The following is a 21,042-nucleotide window of genomic DNA, read 5'->3' as shown; positions in this document are numbered from 1 at the left end:
TCCTTCGAACTCTAACAGTTCTGCAGACCTGTGCCCCCTGTAGTTTATTTCCTGTATTTCTTGAAAACTGGGTCTGACTGACACTAAAGGGAAATTTAGAATAAGAAAAGAACTAGTAATCACCTAGAGGATAAGCATGTAGCAAAAAGCCTATGGAAAGCATCCAGATGCCTATTAACAAATATTGAACTTAAATTAATCTATGTATTCAGATTTATTACCAATACTTGTAAATGTTTTGCTAGAAGAAAGGATTCACACTAGTGCTGTTGGGAAACAGGGAGCTAAAAGTGAGAGCAAGTTCAGAGCTATTTTTTCTACACAGCTCATAGCAAATGGAAAGAATAAGAGAGAAACAAGGCAGCTGTTACTCTACTTCTACACCCTCAGAAGGGGCGAAACTAAAAGAACAATATTTCTGAAAATTTTTTTGTCATCTTGATTGGTTCTTTGGACCCAAGGCTTATGATTTTGAAATTGACCTCTAAGAACAAGAGAGGGAAAGGAACCTCCCTCCCAGCTGCCAAAGAATAAAGCCACATGAATGTCAATAACAAGGCAGCACTGCAAGAAATGTGGGCATCTGCCTTCACGGCCTCTGGTGGGAAAAGGGAATACCAGTCATGAGGAAACTGGGAAGAAGACAAATATAGTAGATTCAGCCTGTCAGGCTGCATCTGTAGATGAAGAACTGATCAATGAGATTTGCTTAATGTGTTGAATAAAGAGTGACTGATAGAAGCACTAGCAGCTGTTCATGGATACACAAGTAAGGATAAATCAGACACTAAGCTGTACCTCAGAGAGTTAGCTTCCTCCTGATACTGTTTAAGGACACGGGAGTCTTTCTACCATAAGCTTCTTCTTTGGTTCAACCTCATATTAATTAACAATGTAGCTAGTACTCTCTGATCTCTCTTTTTAGGGGCCAGATAGTTATATTGGTGATCTCACTAATTGCTAATCCAAAGTATGTTACCATTATCAGTCAGACTGCTTTCTCAAAAAGTCTTTGTTTTTTTTCAGGCAGAGTTAGTGGTTGAGATTTCCAGTGTTATCTAAATCCTGGCTGCACTAAGATCAAAAGAAGTTTCACATTCACCTTCCATTATTTTGATGGAAGATATATGTAAAGCCCCCTACACTGTTTTGAAAACCTCAGCGAGTGGCTTTGATTAGAGGTAGACTTCTATCAGTCCTTCAAGAAATAAACAAGATTATTACAGATCAGTAAAATATCTCTTTATTTCCCTTCAATGTAACTATGTTACATATAAAAAAACCCAACTATGTTCAACGAATATTAGTATGGTTGAAAAATCAAGCACTCAAAGTTTCAAAAGTACCAGAAATAAAGTTGCCCATGTAAACTGCTTTAAAATGTAGGTTATATAAAAATATATTGTTATAACTCATCAAACCAAAAGAAATGTTTCTATTAATTTTTCCTATTGTTTCCAAAATAAAGGGTTAATTTTTTTAAAAAAAAAGTTACCCTGAAATGCTTGTAACCCTAACACTGGAATATTGGGATAGTGCTGGAAAAACTTTAAAGTGAGAATTGCTAGAAAATAACCATAAACAAAAGTAAAACTAATTAAAACTAAAAGAACACAGCATAAAAATGAAAAGAATATTAGATTTTAAACTAATTCAGCATCTACAATCTATGGTTAATTGCAGGCACACATACCAGTAGGCACAGTTAAGATCAATTGGAGGTCTAAATACCTTACTGATACTCCACTCATTGGGGATGCAAATAACAGGGTGGAAAAAATAAGGCTTATTTTGAAAATGAGACTATATGAGTCCAATTAGTTAAACTACCCAAAACAATGACAAGTAATACACAATTTTAAAGAGAAGGTTTAATATCAGTATTCTTCCCACCAAGTGAAGGTCAACTCTGAATTACAATCTTTCATAAGGGTAGGGGGGAAAAATTCAATAGTTTTCTTCCAAAAAATCACTTATATCTCAGTTTCTTAAACAGAGAAGTAAGATCTAACTTAATGAAACCAAAATGTGCAGAAAATGAACTAGTCTGAAATGCTCCACAAATAGGGCATATGTCCCATTTATGCAGAACATAACAGGAACCCAGTGTTAGCTTCACAGTCTGAGACTTATTCTAATTTCTCTGGTTAATTCTTTGTCCAATATTCTGAGCTGAGGAGTCACCTTCATTTTGCTGTATACATGTACATTAAACTCTTTAGCTACAAAACTTCCTACTTTGCTTTGAGCATGCATACAAACCCAACTGTGAGTTAAGGAAGTTTATCATCTCACCTGTCATATTGCAGTATACAAGAAACGGTCCCAAGGGGCCACTTCCATCTGAATCGATATAATAAAAGCCTGAAGTGTTCCCTGTATGCTTATAGGCTTCACATGATTGCTCATAGATGGCTGTAAAAGAACATCTTCCATCACAAACGTAATGGCATTACCTTTTATTTGGGGTAAGGAAAAAATGTGGGAAGTTGAACAATACAACATGCATTCAAAAGTGAAGAAAACAGGGGAAGTCACACAGTAAAAAACTATTATTACTATTATTTGCATCAGTAAATAGAATTTAATTTCACTGGGGAAAAAAAACTGAAAGGTTGTTTTTATGGATTTGCCTTTTGCCTCCTAAATTAAGGATCTTAAGGAGGGACAAAAGGCTATGGAAACCAATCTTTTATGGTCAAAATGAGTAATATTTAGCAACTGGCTAGGTTATGAGGAACTTGGAAACTGAACATTAACCTTTTCAATTTAATCAGATCTCCATATAATTTGACAGGGCTTTAGTATTTCCAGCAGTTCCAACTGAAGTACATATTTCCTGACATTTTTTACTCATGCTTTTGGCTGCAGGAAAGACCTTGTTTCTTCCGCTGTTTTTTTCAGTATCGGGGTAAGCTTGTTGTTAAAGTCTGCAGTCCAAGAGTAAATAAGCAGCACAGAGAAAATTTTGGCTCTTCAATACCATGTAATATTGATTTTACACTGTTCAAGAGGTAGCGATCTGCAAAGGCTTTATATGACCAAACCTGTGGAAACTGGACTTTTGAATCCAGCTCTATAATTAAATGGAAACAAACTACTAAGTAAAGTAATATTGCTGGGTAAAAACTGCACAGTTAAAGTGCATCAGTTAAACCTTCTTAAATTATCCACTGCTATCTAGTACAGTTCTCCAATTAACCGCTTTTTTAAAAATTTGAATGTACTTTGTCAGAAACAAACTTTTCTTAACAAACAAAGAGACAAGGTGGATGAGGTGATATCTTTTATTGGACCAACTTCTGTTGATGAGAGAAACAAGCTTTTGCTCTTGCACCCGAGAGCTGTGAGTTCTGAAGAAGAGCTATCTGTAAGCATGCAAACTTGTCTCTCTCTCACCAACAGAAGTGGGTCCGATAAGAGATATTACCTCACTCACCTTGTTTCGCTAATATGCTGGGACCAACACGGCTGCAGCAACACTGGATACTTTAAAAAAAAAAGACATTTCTAAAAAGAATAGACAAACAAAAACAAAGAACACACACTTTCTCAATTTCCTGTATAAATGGGAACACAACACAGTACGAATGATGAACTCTGAAGGAGGCTTTTATCCAAAACGTTTGTCTATTTAAGATCAATTTATTCAGATTTACAACTGGCTATATTATTACACAAAATACGGTAACATTCTTGAATAGTGTTAGGAATGACAGCACTGATAGCTAAAAATCTAATGTTAATCCACAGAGCAGGTTCAGCAGAGGCAGAAACAACGTAAGCTTCCCTGATGTCTGATCCCTGAACTGGCATAGAAAACTGTTAGGCCAATCTACTTGTCTATTCGGTCTTTTGTACCTCTATCGAGTAGGGTTCCACAATGTAAATTGTGATGGTAGTTCTGTGATATAAAGATCTATTTGGTATGACAGTCTGAGAGCACTAATTTTAAGGCTGTCCAAACTGCTTCATATAATAACAATTTTCAGGGCCTGATTCAACTCCCACTCAAGCTAATGAAAAACCTCCCAAACAAAAAACCTGGGGTGTGGCGAGTGCCATTTTTGTCAGTTCTTTTGCTGACGATTACAATATGATCAGTCACATTGGATTGGGTCCATAATACTGAATTATAAAGTAAGGAAAATAAACATCTTCATTAGGTAAAGATTACTAAATGGACCATTTTTGCCGCTGCTGGAATATCCAGTAGGCACAGTCAAGGTCACTCTCAAGTTTCAAATTATAGCTCCTTAGGGTAAAGAGCCTTAAATCAATTCTCAGTATAAAATAAAAGGATAAAAGTACTATAGAGGCAGTATGCAATAACATAGCATCATATCCATTTTGAATTTTATACTAGTAGTGACAGCATGGAAAATTATAGTTCCTCTGAAGCAGATTTTGGGAGTATGGTCTCATGCTTCACAGTGTTGCCACTGATCAAGAACTCATTGATAGGCCTATTACATCAAGAGTATCAATGTTTATTCAATAACTGAACAGCCGTATTATTTTTTTCTGTAATTGCACAGAACTCTCATTGAAGTCAATGAGAGTGTAGTTCATAGGATAAGGGAAGGAAACGGCCCTTAACTTTGAGACTATTGACAGAACAGACCATAAGACTGTACCGTTGGAACCATTACTAAACTACTGTAAACAAACGTAAAGGGACAGAATGTTATACTGCTGCAACTACTATATCATACCTACTGTATGCTTCACAGTGCTTTCTTATTATTTATACAAAGTACTATACCTATTTTTCAACATTACAAAATTGAGCAGGAAGACTTTCATGTACCTTATACGCACACCATTGGGCTCTTGATGAAAAGTGAGAGAATGATGGAGTCCATCAATTTTTTTACGCCCTTCATCAATTGATTAAGTAGATAATTTATTTAAAAAATATGATGCTTAGTCTTGACGTCCTCTACTAGCATACAACAGGAACAGCTCACAGTGATCTTTGAAAAAGTCTGTACCATCAGTGTTCTTCCCATGCTATCAAAACTTTACCTTATCCATAAATCTTGAAAGGCTAGCTACCAATTCATGCTCTTTAGGGTTCAGGTGGCACAGAAACAGTAATAATTGTAGGTAGTCTTTATAAAGTTTTGCATTCAATTGCAACAAGCAGTTTTTCCAAATTCTGAAAATTTTCATAACAGATCAGAAGCCTACCCTCCATGATTCCCAATAGGAGTTTTGAGGGCAAACAACTTAACTTGTTTTTAGAGAGAAAGAGATGGACAAATTTATGAGTACAACTGTATGACCAGGTTGTTTGTGGCAGTAGCAGACTTGGCTCAACAGCCCTGGGACTCACTTACGGTTTATGTCTTATGCTCCTAAAGCTCATGCTTCAGGGTTTCAAATGGCCACAGGCATAGGTCAGGAAGAGATTCTTCCCCAACACAGTGAATTCTGGCAGGCTTTTTGGATGGCCACGGCTGGAGATGGGACACTGGGAGTGTGGGTCAGGGCTTTGAGGTAGCACTTGGCTTGGCTGGCTGGGTCTTGCTCACATGCTCAGGGTGTAACTGATTGTAATATGTGGGGCTGGGGAGGAATTTTTCCCAGGTCAGATTGGCAGTGAATTTCGCAGGGTTTTGCCTTCCAGCATATGAGTGTGGCTCACTTGTCAGGATTATCTGGGTATATCTCACTTAATCATTTCCCTGTCATTGCAAAAGCATTGAGGACTGGTGCACCTTGGTCCCTCCTATTCTGTGCCTGTGGCCCATAATAGTCTAGGTCTCCTATGGGCTATAATACTTTGGTCTAATTTCGGTTGCTGGGTTTAGTGTGTGGGTGCTGTTGATAGCCTGTGCTGTTACAGGAGGTCAAACTACATGGTCCCTTCTGGCCTTAAACTCTATGAAAGTCATGACTGTTGTGCTATAGGGATTGTATAAATTGTGTGAAGATGGGTTTGTTTTAACCACACAATTTTTTCTTTTGGCTATAATAATGTATTGTCTTTTTGGTATTTTAGACAGATTTTTTTCAAGTATACATGCTGAGAACCAGAGATTAATGACTTTCCTTAATAAACTGTCCCAGTAATAAGGAAAAAAAACTAATGGGCTTCATGCTCATCTCACATATCCCAGTGTAAATCTAAATCACCTCCTGGGAAATCACTGGAGTTATATTAAACTAGTGAAAGTAAGACAAGAATCAGACCATAGGTGTGAAACTCATTCAGTTACATTTATGGTCATGCTGATATTTTCTGAAGTTCTCCCTTATATAGCCTGATCCTGAAAGGATTCGATGTGCAAAGCTTCTACAGATGAGTGAAAGGTCAGTGATGTGCTTGCTGGATTGGGTTTACAGGGCCTTATTACCTTCTCTTATATACCAGTTTTAGCCCACTGTCACTCCCTTGAAGTTACTCCTGATTTTGAAAATTACTTAAGCATGTGCTGAAATTTAAGTATATTCTAAACCCAACTGACTTCAAAGTTAAGCATGTGCTTAGTCCTTCACTGAATAGTGATGAAGTTAAGTACCTACCTAGATGATTTGATAAATCAGGGCCGTATACCAGTGTGAGATCAGAATCAGGTCCTCAATAAGTAAATCATGAAATCTCAGAACTAAAGGAGAAATATTCAAAGACACATAAGGGATTTAGGACCACAAGTCCCATTGGATTTGTGCTCCTTAATCCTTTAGACAATTTTGAGACTTTTCCCTTGAATCAATTCTTATAAACCCTTTGTGAATATTAACAAAACTGACATGACTTTTAAAAGAAAATTGTTTCTTATAGCAGTAAAATAACTCATAACTAAAACAGTATAAGAAAGTGTCTTTGGCTTACAGTAATGGCAAGTAGACCCCGTGTAACCTGTGTTTGTACAGTTGCAGTAGAAGCTGTTCCAGGCCTGTGTGCATTCACCACTATGTTCGCAATAATTAGGCAAACATCTAAAAGGACAAAAAGACACATAGTCACCTTAGTACAACTACATGACATTTACAGTAACCATAGTTACCACAGCTTGAAGGTGGTCTTTATGACAAAGATGATAACCAAGGTGCAAAGGTAGGTGTTGTATTTATGGGTGAGAGACCTGCAATGAAAATACATAAATCTTGTGGCCATATTGCAGGAAGATATCAACAGGACTGAAAGAAAGTTGGGGAAAAAGAATGTCCCCTTTATCTTCCCCCACTAGACCTAGTGACTGCTCCTAAGGATGCTAATGATGCAATAAGAATATGAAACATATCAATAACAAAAATTAAACCTGTATAATTTTCATTGTGGCTGCCGGCAAGGCTCTCCAATGAAAGTATGGTACCGACTGAAACACCAATGATAAATTAACATTGATAATTCGCTGGCAAATTTTTTAACAGCTGCATTTTCTTTCATAAGATCTTTCATAACAATACAGCACTTCTGTGGATCATTGTCACTCTTATATGACCATGAGAAGTATAAAATACTTCTCTTTTCAGGAAATTATAGGAACAGGTAGTGGTCACCATCAGAAAATAAACATTTATCGACTGTTATCATACATTAGTATCTGAGATACTTTAGTTATTTCCTAGTCTAAGTACAGGCAAACACTTCAGTATCTCAGAGCCTACAGTGAGGTAACTATTGATAAATCCAGACTGCTAATTCTGCTTTCAGTTGCATGAGTGAAAATCTGGAAAAACTCCATTATTTCAGTGGAATTACTTTTGATTTACAATGGTGTAACTAAGAAGAAAATTTGGTCATCGCTATTCAATGGTGAAAACTGCATGACTATCCCTAAGTATAAAGTACAAACTATTACATGATTTGGGGGCAAGAGGAGAGGAGAATAAAAAATATTTTTCCGCGATCTTAATTAAAAAGATACCGAGTTGGAGACTTCATATTTTACTTAATTGTTATTCAGAATGTATAGGACAGTTTTACTGATAAGGTTAATCACTAATAATAATTTTAACAAAAAAGACAGCTCAACAAGTTCTTTCAGAGTATCTGAATACTATTTTTCAGTACCTTTAATAAACATAGAAAAGTATTAGTTTAGGGGCATGAGAAATGCCACAGTGTACTCATCCGTATGTGAATGTTCAGATTCCTACCTCCACTACTTGTTAATTCTTCATGAACCCAATCTTTCCTACATATCTAGAAACAAAATGATAGGAGAGATTTCCAGAGGAGAAAAAATGAGCCATGTAAATAAATCTAATGCCACTGATTTCAGGGTAGTTATACCTATGAATACAATCTAAGGAGCTGGGCTTTATCTCCTACCTCATTTGCACAATAGGTTTTCTGCATCTCAGCACTGCATGATAGGTTCAGAATTAGCTGCAATATAATTTCTGAGTAATTCTGACTTGGGGTATAAAAATAATCTTTATATACTTGAGATTGACCTATTGTTATACTAAATAGCTGTCGTTGGAAGGAATTGTTCTTGCAGAACAAATGTGGATAGTAAAGGTATTTAGAGCTACCATAATTATTGATTTTTAATGCTGTATAGATGTGACCAGTTGTCAGCTCTAACACACACACACATGCTAACAGTCAAACTCATAAGCCATTTCTATAATTGTCATTCAGCACTTTTTTTCTCTATCCTGCTGCAGTTGTTTCCCCTAGTAAATATTTAGTGTCCACCTTTACTGATAAATACATCATTATCTGCAGATTTTAAGGGATTAACATGATTGCCATTTATATTAACTCCCCTTCCATTTCAATTTATGTTTTTAACAGTCTTCACAAGATCAAAAACTTAAGTGACGTTGAAGATGCTTAAACCGGGTTTAATATAACTAGAAACAACTTAAGTTATACTTAAAACTTTTTAACATTGAATTTTAGATCACCCTTCCATTACAGGTTTCATAATTCAAAGTAGTCATTAGATAAATCAAAAGAATGCCATACAAATAATCTAGTTCACTGCAACCCTTACTGAATTTAGATTTACGATAGTCCTCTCTAGGAAGAAACACATCATTTATTCCAAAAATACCAGAAAGAGAGCGGATCTGGCATTTGCCATGTGGTACTTGGCAGTATACTTTTTAAGTGCATGACATCTACAGATGATGTGTAACTTGAAAACTAAAGCAATAGACCGAAGATAATCAAAAGCTAATCTTCAAAACAACACATTGAACAAGAACACAAATACATCTTTTTCAAAGAAAGAATGTAGAATTTTACACACCAGTAATGTGTTAAAGACAGCTTTCCTGAACACTCTACTTACTAGGTTCGCAAATTATGTGTAAAGATATAAAGGTGTAAAGAACATGTATAGAAACCTGTGTTATTTTTATTTTCTTCATCTGTGCTTAAAGTATATTCATCGGCTTTCCTAGTGCTCCAGAACTTACATCTCCACTTGAACCATTTGATTCCATTTTCTGCTGCCAAGATACCAACAACAATAATTCTCTGTGGGCCATCTTACTTCTCTGTGTAGGGGCGGATGTAATTATGACAGATGCATCTGACATTCTCTCCTCAGAGACTGAATGCAGTAACTTCGTAAGGCATTTAAACTGACATATTGTCCTTTAAGGCTATTTGTGGGATGATTTGTGTGTAATTAGCATTTAATAAATACGATAGTAAATTGATAGAACAATAGAGAGAAAGGACACTAAGGAGAAATAGTTGAAGAGAAATATTTGTATATCCAGGGGGTTTTATGAGCCATATAGCAACACAGACACCTGTAATACCATTAAAAGGGAAACGTGAAGGAGCAAGCCAAGAGTGATGAGTAGGAAAGTGGCATAAAAAGATAAGTACAAAATGAATATTAAGAAAATATTAAAAATGAACAGTCATAGACAATGAAATGAAAATTGAACAAAAAACAGAGACTGAGAAAACATGGCCAAGTGCCTAAGGACCAAGTAAATGACCATCAGGCCACACAAGAAATGAGTATGATCTATTTTTGGGATCTATTCTTCTCCAAGGGAGAAATCCTGGGAAATCAATATTCAAAGAATAACTTGTGTTTATGTTAGTAGAAGTTAAGTGTGTAAACCTATCGTTCCTCAGAAAAGACCATTAGATTCAAAAGTCCAATTACTGCTGTCTGTTACACAGATTTAAATCTCAGTAACTCCAGAATAGTGTCAATTGTATCAACTATGGGGAATATGGGGACAGATGCTACTACAAATCTTTTCCAGATGAGAAATAAGAAATATTGAAGAAAATCAGTCACATTTACTGATACCAGAATATTTAATGATGGGGAGAAAAAACTTCAAGAACAGATTGGATCTATTGTCAAAGTCTGACAACAGATATTGAGATCTCCCCAGACAAAAAACAGTCTGGGAACAGTTAAATTAGTAAAGGGAAGAGACTAGCATATATGTGCAGCTAAGTAAGGATATGGGGAGATCCAAAAAGTTAAAGACATGTTTTGCTTGACTTCAACTGCGGGGAAGCTATCCTTCATTGGGAACAGATACACGCTGATATTGTTAAATTGGGGCGAACATACTCACTTTCCATCCCTACCATGTAGAAAACATTCTTACATGAGAATACTTGACAATAGATGCATTGAACATGCAATCCAGTACAAATTGTATAATCCAAGTTGCTTTAATAGATATAAACAAAATAATATAGAGAGGTAAAGAAGAATGCATATATTCTTCAGGGATTTGAAATGAGACAGAGTTAGTGAGAGAAATAAACTGGAGTACTGATAAACTTACATAAAGCAAAGGTGATGAGATTATGTGAACGAGGTCAAAAGAAATAATGTCTATAATGTTAGAATAAGTCCATGTTTAAAAAACAAAAGAAAGGATGATAACATGAAATGAAGGATGCTGAAGTGGATGCTGAAATTAACCTGGTATGAGCTTGGATAGGGTGGGTAGCAATATGCTGAACATGCTGGAGACTTGAAAGCTGATATTTGCAAGGTTGTGTAGAAAGAAGTTGCAATAATGAATGCAAGAGGTGATCAAAACTAGAATTAAGAAAATTTCAGCAGATGTAGAAAAGTACCACAATGACTGAGATGAGCACCAATTTTTTCCTCTACTTTATATGTTATTGACCATGATAGAATGCATTTGGACTTTATGGCTCATTACTGGGGGCTCCATGGTCCTACTAGACCCTGCCCCAAGAAGCAGCGAGCTGAGAAGAAGAAGAGGGCAGAGAAGGTGGGACTTCCAAGTTGCCTAGAGAGGACTCTCCAGAGTGGCCATTTTAGAAACCACAGAAACCTGGTACTCCAAGGGCTAGAGGGACTAACAACTGCCAATCAAGGCTCAGCAGCTCCTTGTATCCAGGCCAGCAGGGCTCTAGCAAGGAAGGGTGCTCCTCTCTGGCCAAAAGAACTTGAGGGACAGCCAGAGTTTGTTATCTGGCTGCATTTTCCATATCTGGGTTTGCAGGGAGAGAGAGGGCCTAAGAAGCTTAATGCTGAGATAAGGGTGACGATAAGCAGCCAGGTAGGAAGAGGCCCAGGGCAGAAGCAGCAACAAATTGACTCAAGCCACATGTCTCTGCTGTATATAGGGTCCCTGGGTTGGAACCTGGTGTAGTGGGTGGGCCCTACCAGCCACAGGTAAAGTGGCATAAACCTAGAACGATCATATGTCCTGGTTTGGCTAAAAGAAGGGTTTGGATAATCCCTTTTTTAAGTCCTGTCCCGGCCATCCCGTCTTTTTTGGCAAAAGTGGGAATTTGTCCAATTTTCCCATGCCAACTTAATCAGTTGGCAAGAGCAAATCGGACAAATGCCCACTTTTGTCAAAAGTGGGGTGTGGAGGAACTTGCAAGGGGGGGGCAAATGGTGATGCCAGCCCTGCGGGGAGGCAGGGCTTGGAGCAGGAACAGGCAGGGCTTGGGCGAGCAGCGATGCCAGCCCCAGCGTTGTGTGGGCGGGGAGGCAGGGCTTGGGTGAGCAGCAATGCCCGCCTTGTGGGGGGAGGCAGACTCGGGCAAGCCCCACATAGTCTCCCATTTTCCCTTTGGGAAATATGATCACACCAAGAAGGGCATGGTGTTTGTTTGGGACAAAAAGCTGAATTTAAAGGGCCCAGACTAGGGGCAGAAGTCTCTAGAGAGGGGAAATAAACCGTTTATTATACTGGGAGGGGTTTATTTGGACTTTGTGACTTCCTAGAGGGAACAGTTATTTGAGTAGTGCCAGATCATCAAATAAAGTTCAGCCTCCTTTTTAAAACAGAGAGACTAATTAATATCAACTATAACAAACTTGGCTGGACGTCCCAGTTATTGGCTATTTTCCATCCTGATGATGACCTGCTTTTGTCCCACCTTTTTGGATTTGAGACACACAGTATAGTTCCCACACTGCCTTCTCCTGACCCATTTCATGGGTGAACACAGAATTAAGGGGTGGACAGATGGACAGTGGCGAAAGATTCATTACACAGAGCAGGATGTATAATTTGTTTGTACACTTTTCCCTCATCATAAGAAACACAAACTAGCATGAAAGGTAAATGATGGAATTACTGAGACACAATTGGATCACATTGCCTTCAGCAGACAGTGGAGAAGATCATTGCTGGATATATGATCTTTTACAAGTGCTGATGAAGGAAGTGACCTACAGTCTTGTCATTGGAACTGTTGTTCAGGTGTGTAAACAATTGTTACCATGGTTCTAGAGTCACAGTCGTATCGTAAAAGTGAAAGATGAAAGATAATTAACAATGGAAGTAGAACAAAAGGAATGATGGGGAGAATCATAGAAATGTAGGGTTGAAAGGGACCTCAAAGGGTCATCAAGTCCAGCCCCCTGTGCTGAGGCAGAACTAAGTAAACCTAGACCATCCCTGACAAGTGTTTGTCCAACCTGGTTTTTTTTTTTAAATTGCAGTGATGGAGATTCCACCACCTCCTTTGGAAGCCTATGGCAGAGATTAACTACTCTTACAGTTAGAAAGTTTTTTTTCTAGTATCTAACTTTAATCTCCCTTGCTCACGATTAAGCCCATTACTTCATGTCCTACCTTCAGTGGATGTGGAGAACAATTGTTCATTATAGCAGCCCTTAACATACTGTATTTGAAGACTTATCAGGTCCCTTCCTCAGTCTCCTTTTCTCAAGACTAAAAATATGCCCATGTTTTTTTTAACCTTTCTTCATAGGTCAGGTTTTCTACATCTTTTATTAGTTTTTTTGCTCTCCTCTGGACTCTCTCCATTTTTTCCATGTTTCCTAAAGTGTGGTACCCAGAACTGGCCACATTTCTCCAACTGAGATACCACCATTGCCATTGCCAAGACAATTACCTCCTGTGTCTTACATATGATGCTCCTGCTATTAATACACCCCAAAATGATGTTAGCCTCTTTTGCAGCTGCCTCACATTCTCGACATATATTCAATTTGTGATCCATTAGAGCCCCCAGATCCTTTTGAGCAGTACTACCACATAGACAGTTATTCACCCTTTTATAGTTGTGCATTTGATTTCCCCCCCTTCCTTAAGTGTAGTACTTTGCACCTGTCTTTATTGAATTTCATCTTGTTGACTTCAGACCCATTCTCTAATTGTCAAGGCCCTTTTGAATTCTAATCCTGTGCTCCAAAGTGCTCCAACTGTTATTAACTTTGAGTCACCGGTGCAGTCACCATTATATGTCATTAATTAAAATATTTAATAGTACCAGTCCCTGCAGGATCCCACCAGATACAGCCTCCCAATTTGACAGCAAAACATTAATAACTTCTCTTTGAGTACAGTCTCTCAACCAGTTGTTTCAATTTTCCAGTAATTTCACCTAGACCACATTTCTCTAATTTGCTTGTGAGAATGTCATGCAGGACTGTGTCAAAAAAAAAAAAAGCGCCTTACTATAAGAATCAATATATCTTATTTACTGCTTCCCCCATATCCACTAGGGCAGCAGCCTTGTCAAAGAGGAAATTAGATTGGTCTGTCATGATTTGTTCTGGACACATCCATGCTGGCTATTCCTTATGTAAGCAAGGTTTGAATGAGCTCTTTCCTGGCAGCTAGTGATGAGCTGGGGGAAAAGGCTTCAGGAACAGACTGTATTCATATGAACACACCTACTTTGCCTAGGTATCCATCAGACACAGCTGTTGCCCAGGTGATCAGTTTTGGCTGGTGATGGGTTACAAATAACTTTAGTATTGAATGTAGGGGTAATGAAATGTTGTTAATCGTATTGTATGAATAAAGGGTGACAGAACTGTACTTAGCCTGTCCTGATTGACGGGGTCACCCTCAACTGAACTGAAGTTGCTAAGCAGGGGATTTGGATGCCATATCCCAGTGGAGAGAGAGCGGGTTGGGGCGGGGCAGGTGTTTCTGCCTGGTGGCATGCGCTCTGCCTAAGAGTCACAGGCACTGTTTGATCTGACCATCTCCACTGTTTAAAGACAGAACTGATTAGTCTCAGTTGAGGGTCTTTTGCTTTGTTAAGTGATCACGAGAACTGAAAGCACTTATAATCAAGGTCGAAGTGCTAAGTGCTTAGACCTGCTGCAGGAGAGCATTTCTGTGGAAGAAACTGCCCAGCTTGCTAGCTGCTGAAAACACTGAGAGCTGGGTAAAACCTCAAGAGACCAACTTGCAGAGGCAGGTGGCAACAGAAGGTGATGGCACAGGGCCATCGATGATGGAGCAGACGATGGCACGATGGAGTGAACGGTGGCATGACGAATGACAGCAGCAGAGTGAACGACTGCACAGCGGAGGAAGCAACACAGAGTCAACAGTGGCTACTGTGATCCATTACTCAGTGTTCCCCCTGGGTGTGAGATAAACTCATGTGAAAGCACCTCTGGGTCTTTGCTGACCCAGGTCAGCTTTGAGTGAGGTGCAATGGAGGGAGTGGGGAACAGTGTGTTAAAGGGACATCTGTTTATTGGGCATGTCTACATTACACAGTTTTGTTGACAAAAGCCAGTTTTGGAGGCGTACACACTGCAATGCTCCTCCCACTGATTTAACTCTCTTGCTACGTTGACATAATAAAACCACCTCAGCGAGAGGCATAGAGCTTTTTGCTATGAAGTTAGAGAGACGCAGTGTAGACATTGTGTTGCTTATGTCACCCTAAGAGGCCTCCAGGAGATGTCCCATAATGCCCATAGTGACTGCTCTGGTCACTGGTTTGAACTCTGCTGCCCTGCAGGACACAGTATGCGTTCCTTCCCCTTTAAAGCCCTGAGAATTTTTGAAATTCCTTTTCCTGCTTGCTTGGCATGGACAGCTCACATAGCATCTTCCCAGCTGACCATGCCAGCTGCCTGCAGCAAACACACACCTGACTAGAGTACACTGCAGTTGTTGGCTCTGCTGAGTCTGTGGGGAGAGAAGGCTGTGCAGTCACAGCTCCCCTCCAGCCATAGGAACTTGAATACTTACAGACAGATTGCTCATGGTATGGAGGAGAAGGGGCAAGATAGGCACACGCAGCAGTGCCATGCTAAGATCAAGGAGCTGAGGCAGATGTACCAGAAGGCAACGGAGACCAATTGTCACTCTGGTGTGTTGCCAAAGATATGCCACTTCTACAAGGAGATGCACGGCATCCTCAGCAGTGACCCCACCTCCACTGCCAACAGTCCCATGGATACTTCAGGGGGGCTAGCGCCAGTGGCCTGAGGACGAAATGGTGGACAAGGAAGTGGGGTTGGAGGAGGATGGGGGACAGGCAACAGGGATGTCCAGTGGCATGGCAAGCCAGGACCTCTTTTTTCACTCCAGAGGGCTCTAACCAGTCCCAGAACTCTGGCTCTGGCACACCTGATGCAGGAGAGGGGAACTCCAGTAAGTACTCATTGTTCTTTAATACTGCAGGGAGACATGAGGTAGAGCCTAGGTGTTTTGTTTTTGTTGTTTGGTTCAGGATAGAAGAGGGATAGATATAACCAACACAAGCACAGTCTGTATCTCCTTCTCATTCCCTTGTGCAGCTAGGCAGAGGGGACCCTCTGGTAAAGTTTGTTGAGGCATACCGGGTTGTCCTGGAAATCCTCCATTGAGATCTCTAGGAAACTTTCCTGAGTACTCTGCAATCCTCTGCTGAAGGTTTCTTGGGAGTGCTGCCTTGTTTCTTCCCCTACGGTAGGAAACTTTGCCATGCCAATTGGCAGTTATTTGTGCAGGCAACAAAGCAGGACACAGGCGAGCAGCATACAGACCTGGTCTGCAGCCACACGCATGCAGGAGCTGCATCCTTGCATTCTCAGTTACCCCCAGGAGCGAGATATCAGCTGCTTTCACCCCCACCTTTGGAAAACGGTGTCAGTATTCAGAATAGTATCCCTAGACGCTTGTAGTGATACCCCTCTGAAACGCCCCCAGCCTTTGTCTCAACTTGCTCCTTGCGCCGAACTCACCAAGGTTATGGCTCTTGCTGTGTGCCTCCAAGGGAAAGTGAGAAAGTGGTGTATGTAACTTGTATGAATTAAGGCTGTGAGTGTACTCACAATAGTGCCTCTATCTATCTATCTTTCTTTAGCTTCTGCAGATGTGCCTTTGAGGGTCTCCTGCACACCAGCTGAGTGGCTCAGCCTGATAAGGAGACAAATCCAGAGGAGTAAGGAAAACATACTCTGGGAGGTGGTGCAATCCTCTGATGCTGCTGACAGCGAGCAGAGAGCACGGAGAGAGGCTATCAGTCAGAAACTGCATATGGATAGCAAGGAGCGGATTATAGAGGGGCAGGAGTGGATGACAGAGCTGCTCGAGGACCAGACAGACATGAGGAATAATGCTATTTTCGGTACATGAAAAAGTGTTCTGTAGTGTATTATCGAACAGAATCAAACTGGATCTAGACGAAAAATTGAGTAATGAGCAAGCAGGCTTCAGACTTAAAAGATTGTGTGTGGATCACATTTACTCTGAAACAATTAAGAAAGAGCCCGCCTAGCAGAGAAGATTAGTCTTTAACTTCATAGATTTCACCGGAGCTTTCAACTGCATTTATAGAGTCACTATGAAAGATTTTGCAACAATAACAGCTTCCTAGAAAGATAGTGTCACTGATCAAGATACCGTATGACGTTTCAAAATGCTGTGTAAGGACAGAAAGTAGAGAGACCATTTGGTTTGATATTGTCACTCAAGTGAAGCAGGAATGCATTTTATCACCCCTTCTTTTCTGCACCATCAAAGGAAAATACAGGAGTTATGTGGAGTGGAGGAAAACTTCAAGGTCTTGATTTTGCAGATGACATGGTTCGGTTGGACAAAGAAGACAATGCCATGAAAAAGATTGCTACCAGTGTCAAATGTGAGGCTGCCAAAGTTAGATTAAGAATCAGACAAAACAAAACAAAAAAAGTGTCATGATCATCGAAAGAGGAGTCAGCAATGATGGTGCATATGTGATTGATAGGGAAGAAGATGGCACGGTTAACAAGACTGTATATCTTGGAAACACAATCAGAGCTGATGGTTAACGCTATAAGGAGGCAGAAGCAAGAATTGGGAAGGCAATGGAGCTTTTAGGAGACAGCCAATAAAATAAGTAGATCCACACAAGAACCAAGATAAAGTTATACAATGTCATTGTAACACTCATAGTGTTATGCACTTCTGAAACTTGCCTAGTGCTAGAAGTTCACAACAGGAAACAGTACATTCTATCAGAAATATTGGTGAAGAATAGGTGGTGTCCGCAGGTGGGCTAAAGTAATCAATTCTGATGTGTTACAGAGGGCTAGTCAATAGACTGTAGAGACAATGATTCAAGAAAGAAGGCTGAAGTGGTTTGGATATGTTGTACAGATGTCAAAAAATATTCCTAGACAAGCCCTTGACTGGATGTCACCTGGTGAAATGTAGAAAAGAGGACAATGGACGACATGACATGCTGCTGTCACAGAAAGAGACTATGATGGAGCAAGAAACAGCACTAGAGAGACAGAAGTGGACTCTGGTTTGCCTCCTGTGTCACAAGGCATGGGAACATCTAATCTACTCTTTCCCTCACCCTGTCCATGTCTTGCAGGAAAAGAGCAAATGGCTTGTCACATTTGGAGTGTGTGGACCTGTTACTATAACGATAAGAGTAGCATTTCTCTGCTTTGGCAATTAAGGGGCAGTAGAGATAGACATGGGAGGGAATGAGAAAGAGGGAGAAGATACAGAACAGAAAGAATGGAATAGAAGAGGTAATGATTCAAGTAACATTGGATAGAGAGAGTAAGGAAAGGGACAAAATGAAGAGAGAAAGTGGAGAATGAAAAAAGAAAGGAGATAGCAGGTAAAAAGCAAAATATTTGGGTGGAAATTATACCCTCCCTTGTATTCCATAGCCATCAGGGTCCAACAATTCAGAGGGTGAATCCTGACCCCACTGAAGTCAATGTGAGTTTTGCCCTTGACTTCAGTGGAGCCATAAGGGTACATTTACACTGCAGTAAAAGACCCACACCAGTGTAGACACTTGAGCTGGAACCCGGGCTCTGGGAACAGAAGGAGAGTGGGTCTCAGAGCCCAGGCTCCAGCCCAAGCCTGAATGTCTACACTGCTATTTTTTGTGTGCAGCCCAAGCCCAAGTCAGCTGACCTGGGCTCAGACTCAGTGCCACAGGTGTTTTTACTGCAGCGTAGACGTACCCTGAGTGTCTCTGTCCCTCACTCTATCTCTGGAAATTTGAGAGGTAGGATTAATGCTCTATATGGAATAAAATACCAAGGGCAGAAATAGAAGTTATAACTAAGGCTATGATTTAATCATGGGTATTTTTAGTAAGAGTCATGGACTGGTCACAGGGCTGCAGAGCCATGCCAGCAGTGGCCGCAGTGGCTGTTCCCTGGGGTCAGCCACACTGTCCACTGGAGAAGTCACAGAGGTTGTGGAAAGTCACAGAATCTGTGACTTCCGCGACCACCATGACACACACGGAACCCTAGCTATAACTATACATTGTTTTAAAAAGGCATGAGACCAGTATTTGGAGTATAATAATTAAGTTGTGTGTGTACCAATTCTAACTTAATTGAAGTGATGGAGTTTTAAACAGACTGTCTTGCATTCTTCCATCTTTGAATTTTTCCTCTCTGTAAGTTTATTTGTAAAATTAGGAAAAGGACTACAAGAATAAAACAACAAACTCCCTTCTTATTTTCAAAAGATAGAAATGACACTAGTAGTGACATCAGAATGGATTAAAACTGAACCCTCTTAAAAAGATGGGAAGCAATTTGTAGAAATGTATACACTTGCTCAGATCTGAACTTACCCTGAGCAGATTATCAGCTATGATGAATCATAGCTAATGTAGGTTTATGACAAACTACAGTACTCTAGGACAGTGGTTCTCAATCAGCAGTACGTGTAACCCATGGGGGTACCATCTGGAAGATCTCTGAGTACATCAACTCATCTAGATATTTGCCTAGTTTTACAACAGGCTACATAAAAAGCACTAACAAAGTCAATACAAAGTAAATTTCATGGACAATGATTTGTTTATACTGCTCTGTATACTATACACTGAAATGTAAGTACAATATTTATATTCCAGTTTATTTTATAATTATATGGTAAAAATGAGAAAGTAGGGAATTTTTCAGTAACAATGTGCTGTGACACTTTTGTATTTTTATGTCTGATTTTATGTGTGTTTAGGTGAGGTGAAACTTGGGGGTACACAAGACAAATCGGACTCTTGAAAGGGGTACAGTAATTTGGAAATGTTGAGAGCCACTACTCTAGGGAGTAAACTAACACTACCAATCTCATGTATTAACGTTCTGAGGGGAAAAAAAGCATAGTTGTATATGACCTGCATATAAGTATCTGTTTACTTAAAATTAGAAGAGGGAAACATTTTTTTAATTTTTCTTTATTATGCAAATTGAAAACATCAATCACCATCAACTTTATTACACTCCAAATTTGCACATATAGGGTGAATTCCCTCAGCCTCTAAAAAGGACCTTTCCCATTTTCACAATTCCCTGCAAGGAAAAAATATAATAGGCTACACATTACTTTTAAAAGAGCACTCTACTGCAATTCTCAATGAGGACAGCACTAGGAGTTTCAGTTACAGGAAGGAAGTTGTTTATTTCATAAATTTTAAGCCTTTACAATAAGTCAAAACCACAACAAATGGTTCTAACCATATTAACTGTCATTTTATTTGTAAGTAGTGACTTAATACAACTGAAAAGATCTTCTCTTCATTGTAATAAGTACATTGTAATTGTTCTAGACTTTAGGACATATGTGGAAGAGTCAAAATGTTCTATTTTCTGAAAGCTCTGTTCTTGAACTCCAAGTAAGTGTGAAAACAACTCATTCATAAATGAGTAAAAATAAATAGACTTTCCTTACCTGTCTATAATACCACACAAGTCTATCTGAAGGTTACTGAAGTTACCAAGGGAATTTTGCTGTACTGAAATTAGATCCACTGCTTTGTTCCCAGTGGTAATAAGTCTCATACATCCTTGAAAACCCGCAAATGGACTTTTACATTCAGAGCTGTTGCCATTGTTAGGACACCCTGAAACAAACAAACAAAAATAACTGATTTTGGAAAAGATTCATCTTACAAAATCAATTTGTATATTTCAATCCGTACTCTAAAAGCCAATTGAAAGCTGCTGATTTCCTGTCTCTGGGGGCTTTGTGGGGAGAGTTTAGCCATGAGCTCCTTTGAATGACGACTTTGAATCTATTGGCCTTGTAGTATAACATTATAATTCTCTTTTTGTTCCTGTGTACTGATGTGAATTTTATAAGGAATTACATCAAAGAACTGGGGGGAAAAAAAAAACCCAAACATCAAAACACAAAATTCAAATGAGGTTTATATTTATGGAAATAAGCTGTTCACAAACACACTGGTGTTACCAGTCAAAATATTGAGAGAGTGTGACTTGGAAAAATAACTTATTTTATAACTCTTACACAATCCAAGTTAAAATACAAATAAAATGAGCTACTGAATATACTGATGTTTATTTATTATGATAATTTTTGTTTTGGTAATTTTTAAAAGGTATACACATATATTATCTTTGAACA

The 21,042-nt window shown here is 39.2% G+C and overlaps 1 protein-coding gene across 2 annotated transcripts in view; it reads right to left on the bottom strand.

Moving 5' to 3' along the window:
• The window catches only part of CNTNAP4 (contactin associated protein family member 4), a 305,669-nt gene that overhangs the window by 69,888 nt on the left and 214,739 nt on the right, over nucleotides 1–21,042 (bottom strand). For both annotated transcript variants that reach the window (XM_074953126.1, XM_074953125.1), the window contains exons 10-12: nucleotides 20,347–20,518; nucleotides 6,842–6,948; nucleotides 2,296–2,415 (exon numbers count right to left, since the gene is read on the bottom strand). In XM_074953126.1, coding sequence (XP_074809227.1) covers nucleotides 2,296–2,415; nucleotides 6,842–6,948; nucleotides 20,347–20,518 — 399 coding nt within the window. The remainder of the gene's footprint in view (nucleotides 1–2,295; nucleotides 2,416–6,841; nucleotides 6,949–20,346; nucleotides 20,519–21,042) is intronic.

Source organism: Natator depressus, chromosome 5 (genome assembly GCF_965152275.1).
Source record: "Natator depressus isolate rNatDep1 chromosome 5, rNatDep2.hap1, whole genome shotgun sequence".
NCBI lineage: Eukaryota > Metazoa > Chordata > Testudines > Cheloniidae > Natator > Natator depressus.
The sequence above is the reverse complement of the archived record's forward strand: the minus strand, read 5'-3'. Positions and strand labels throughout refer to the sequence as shown.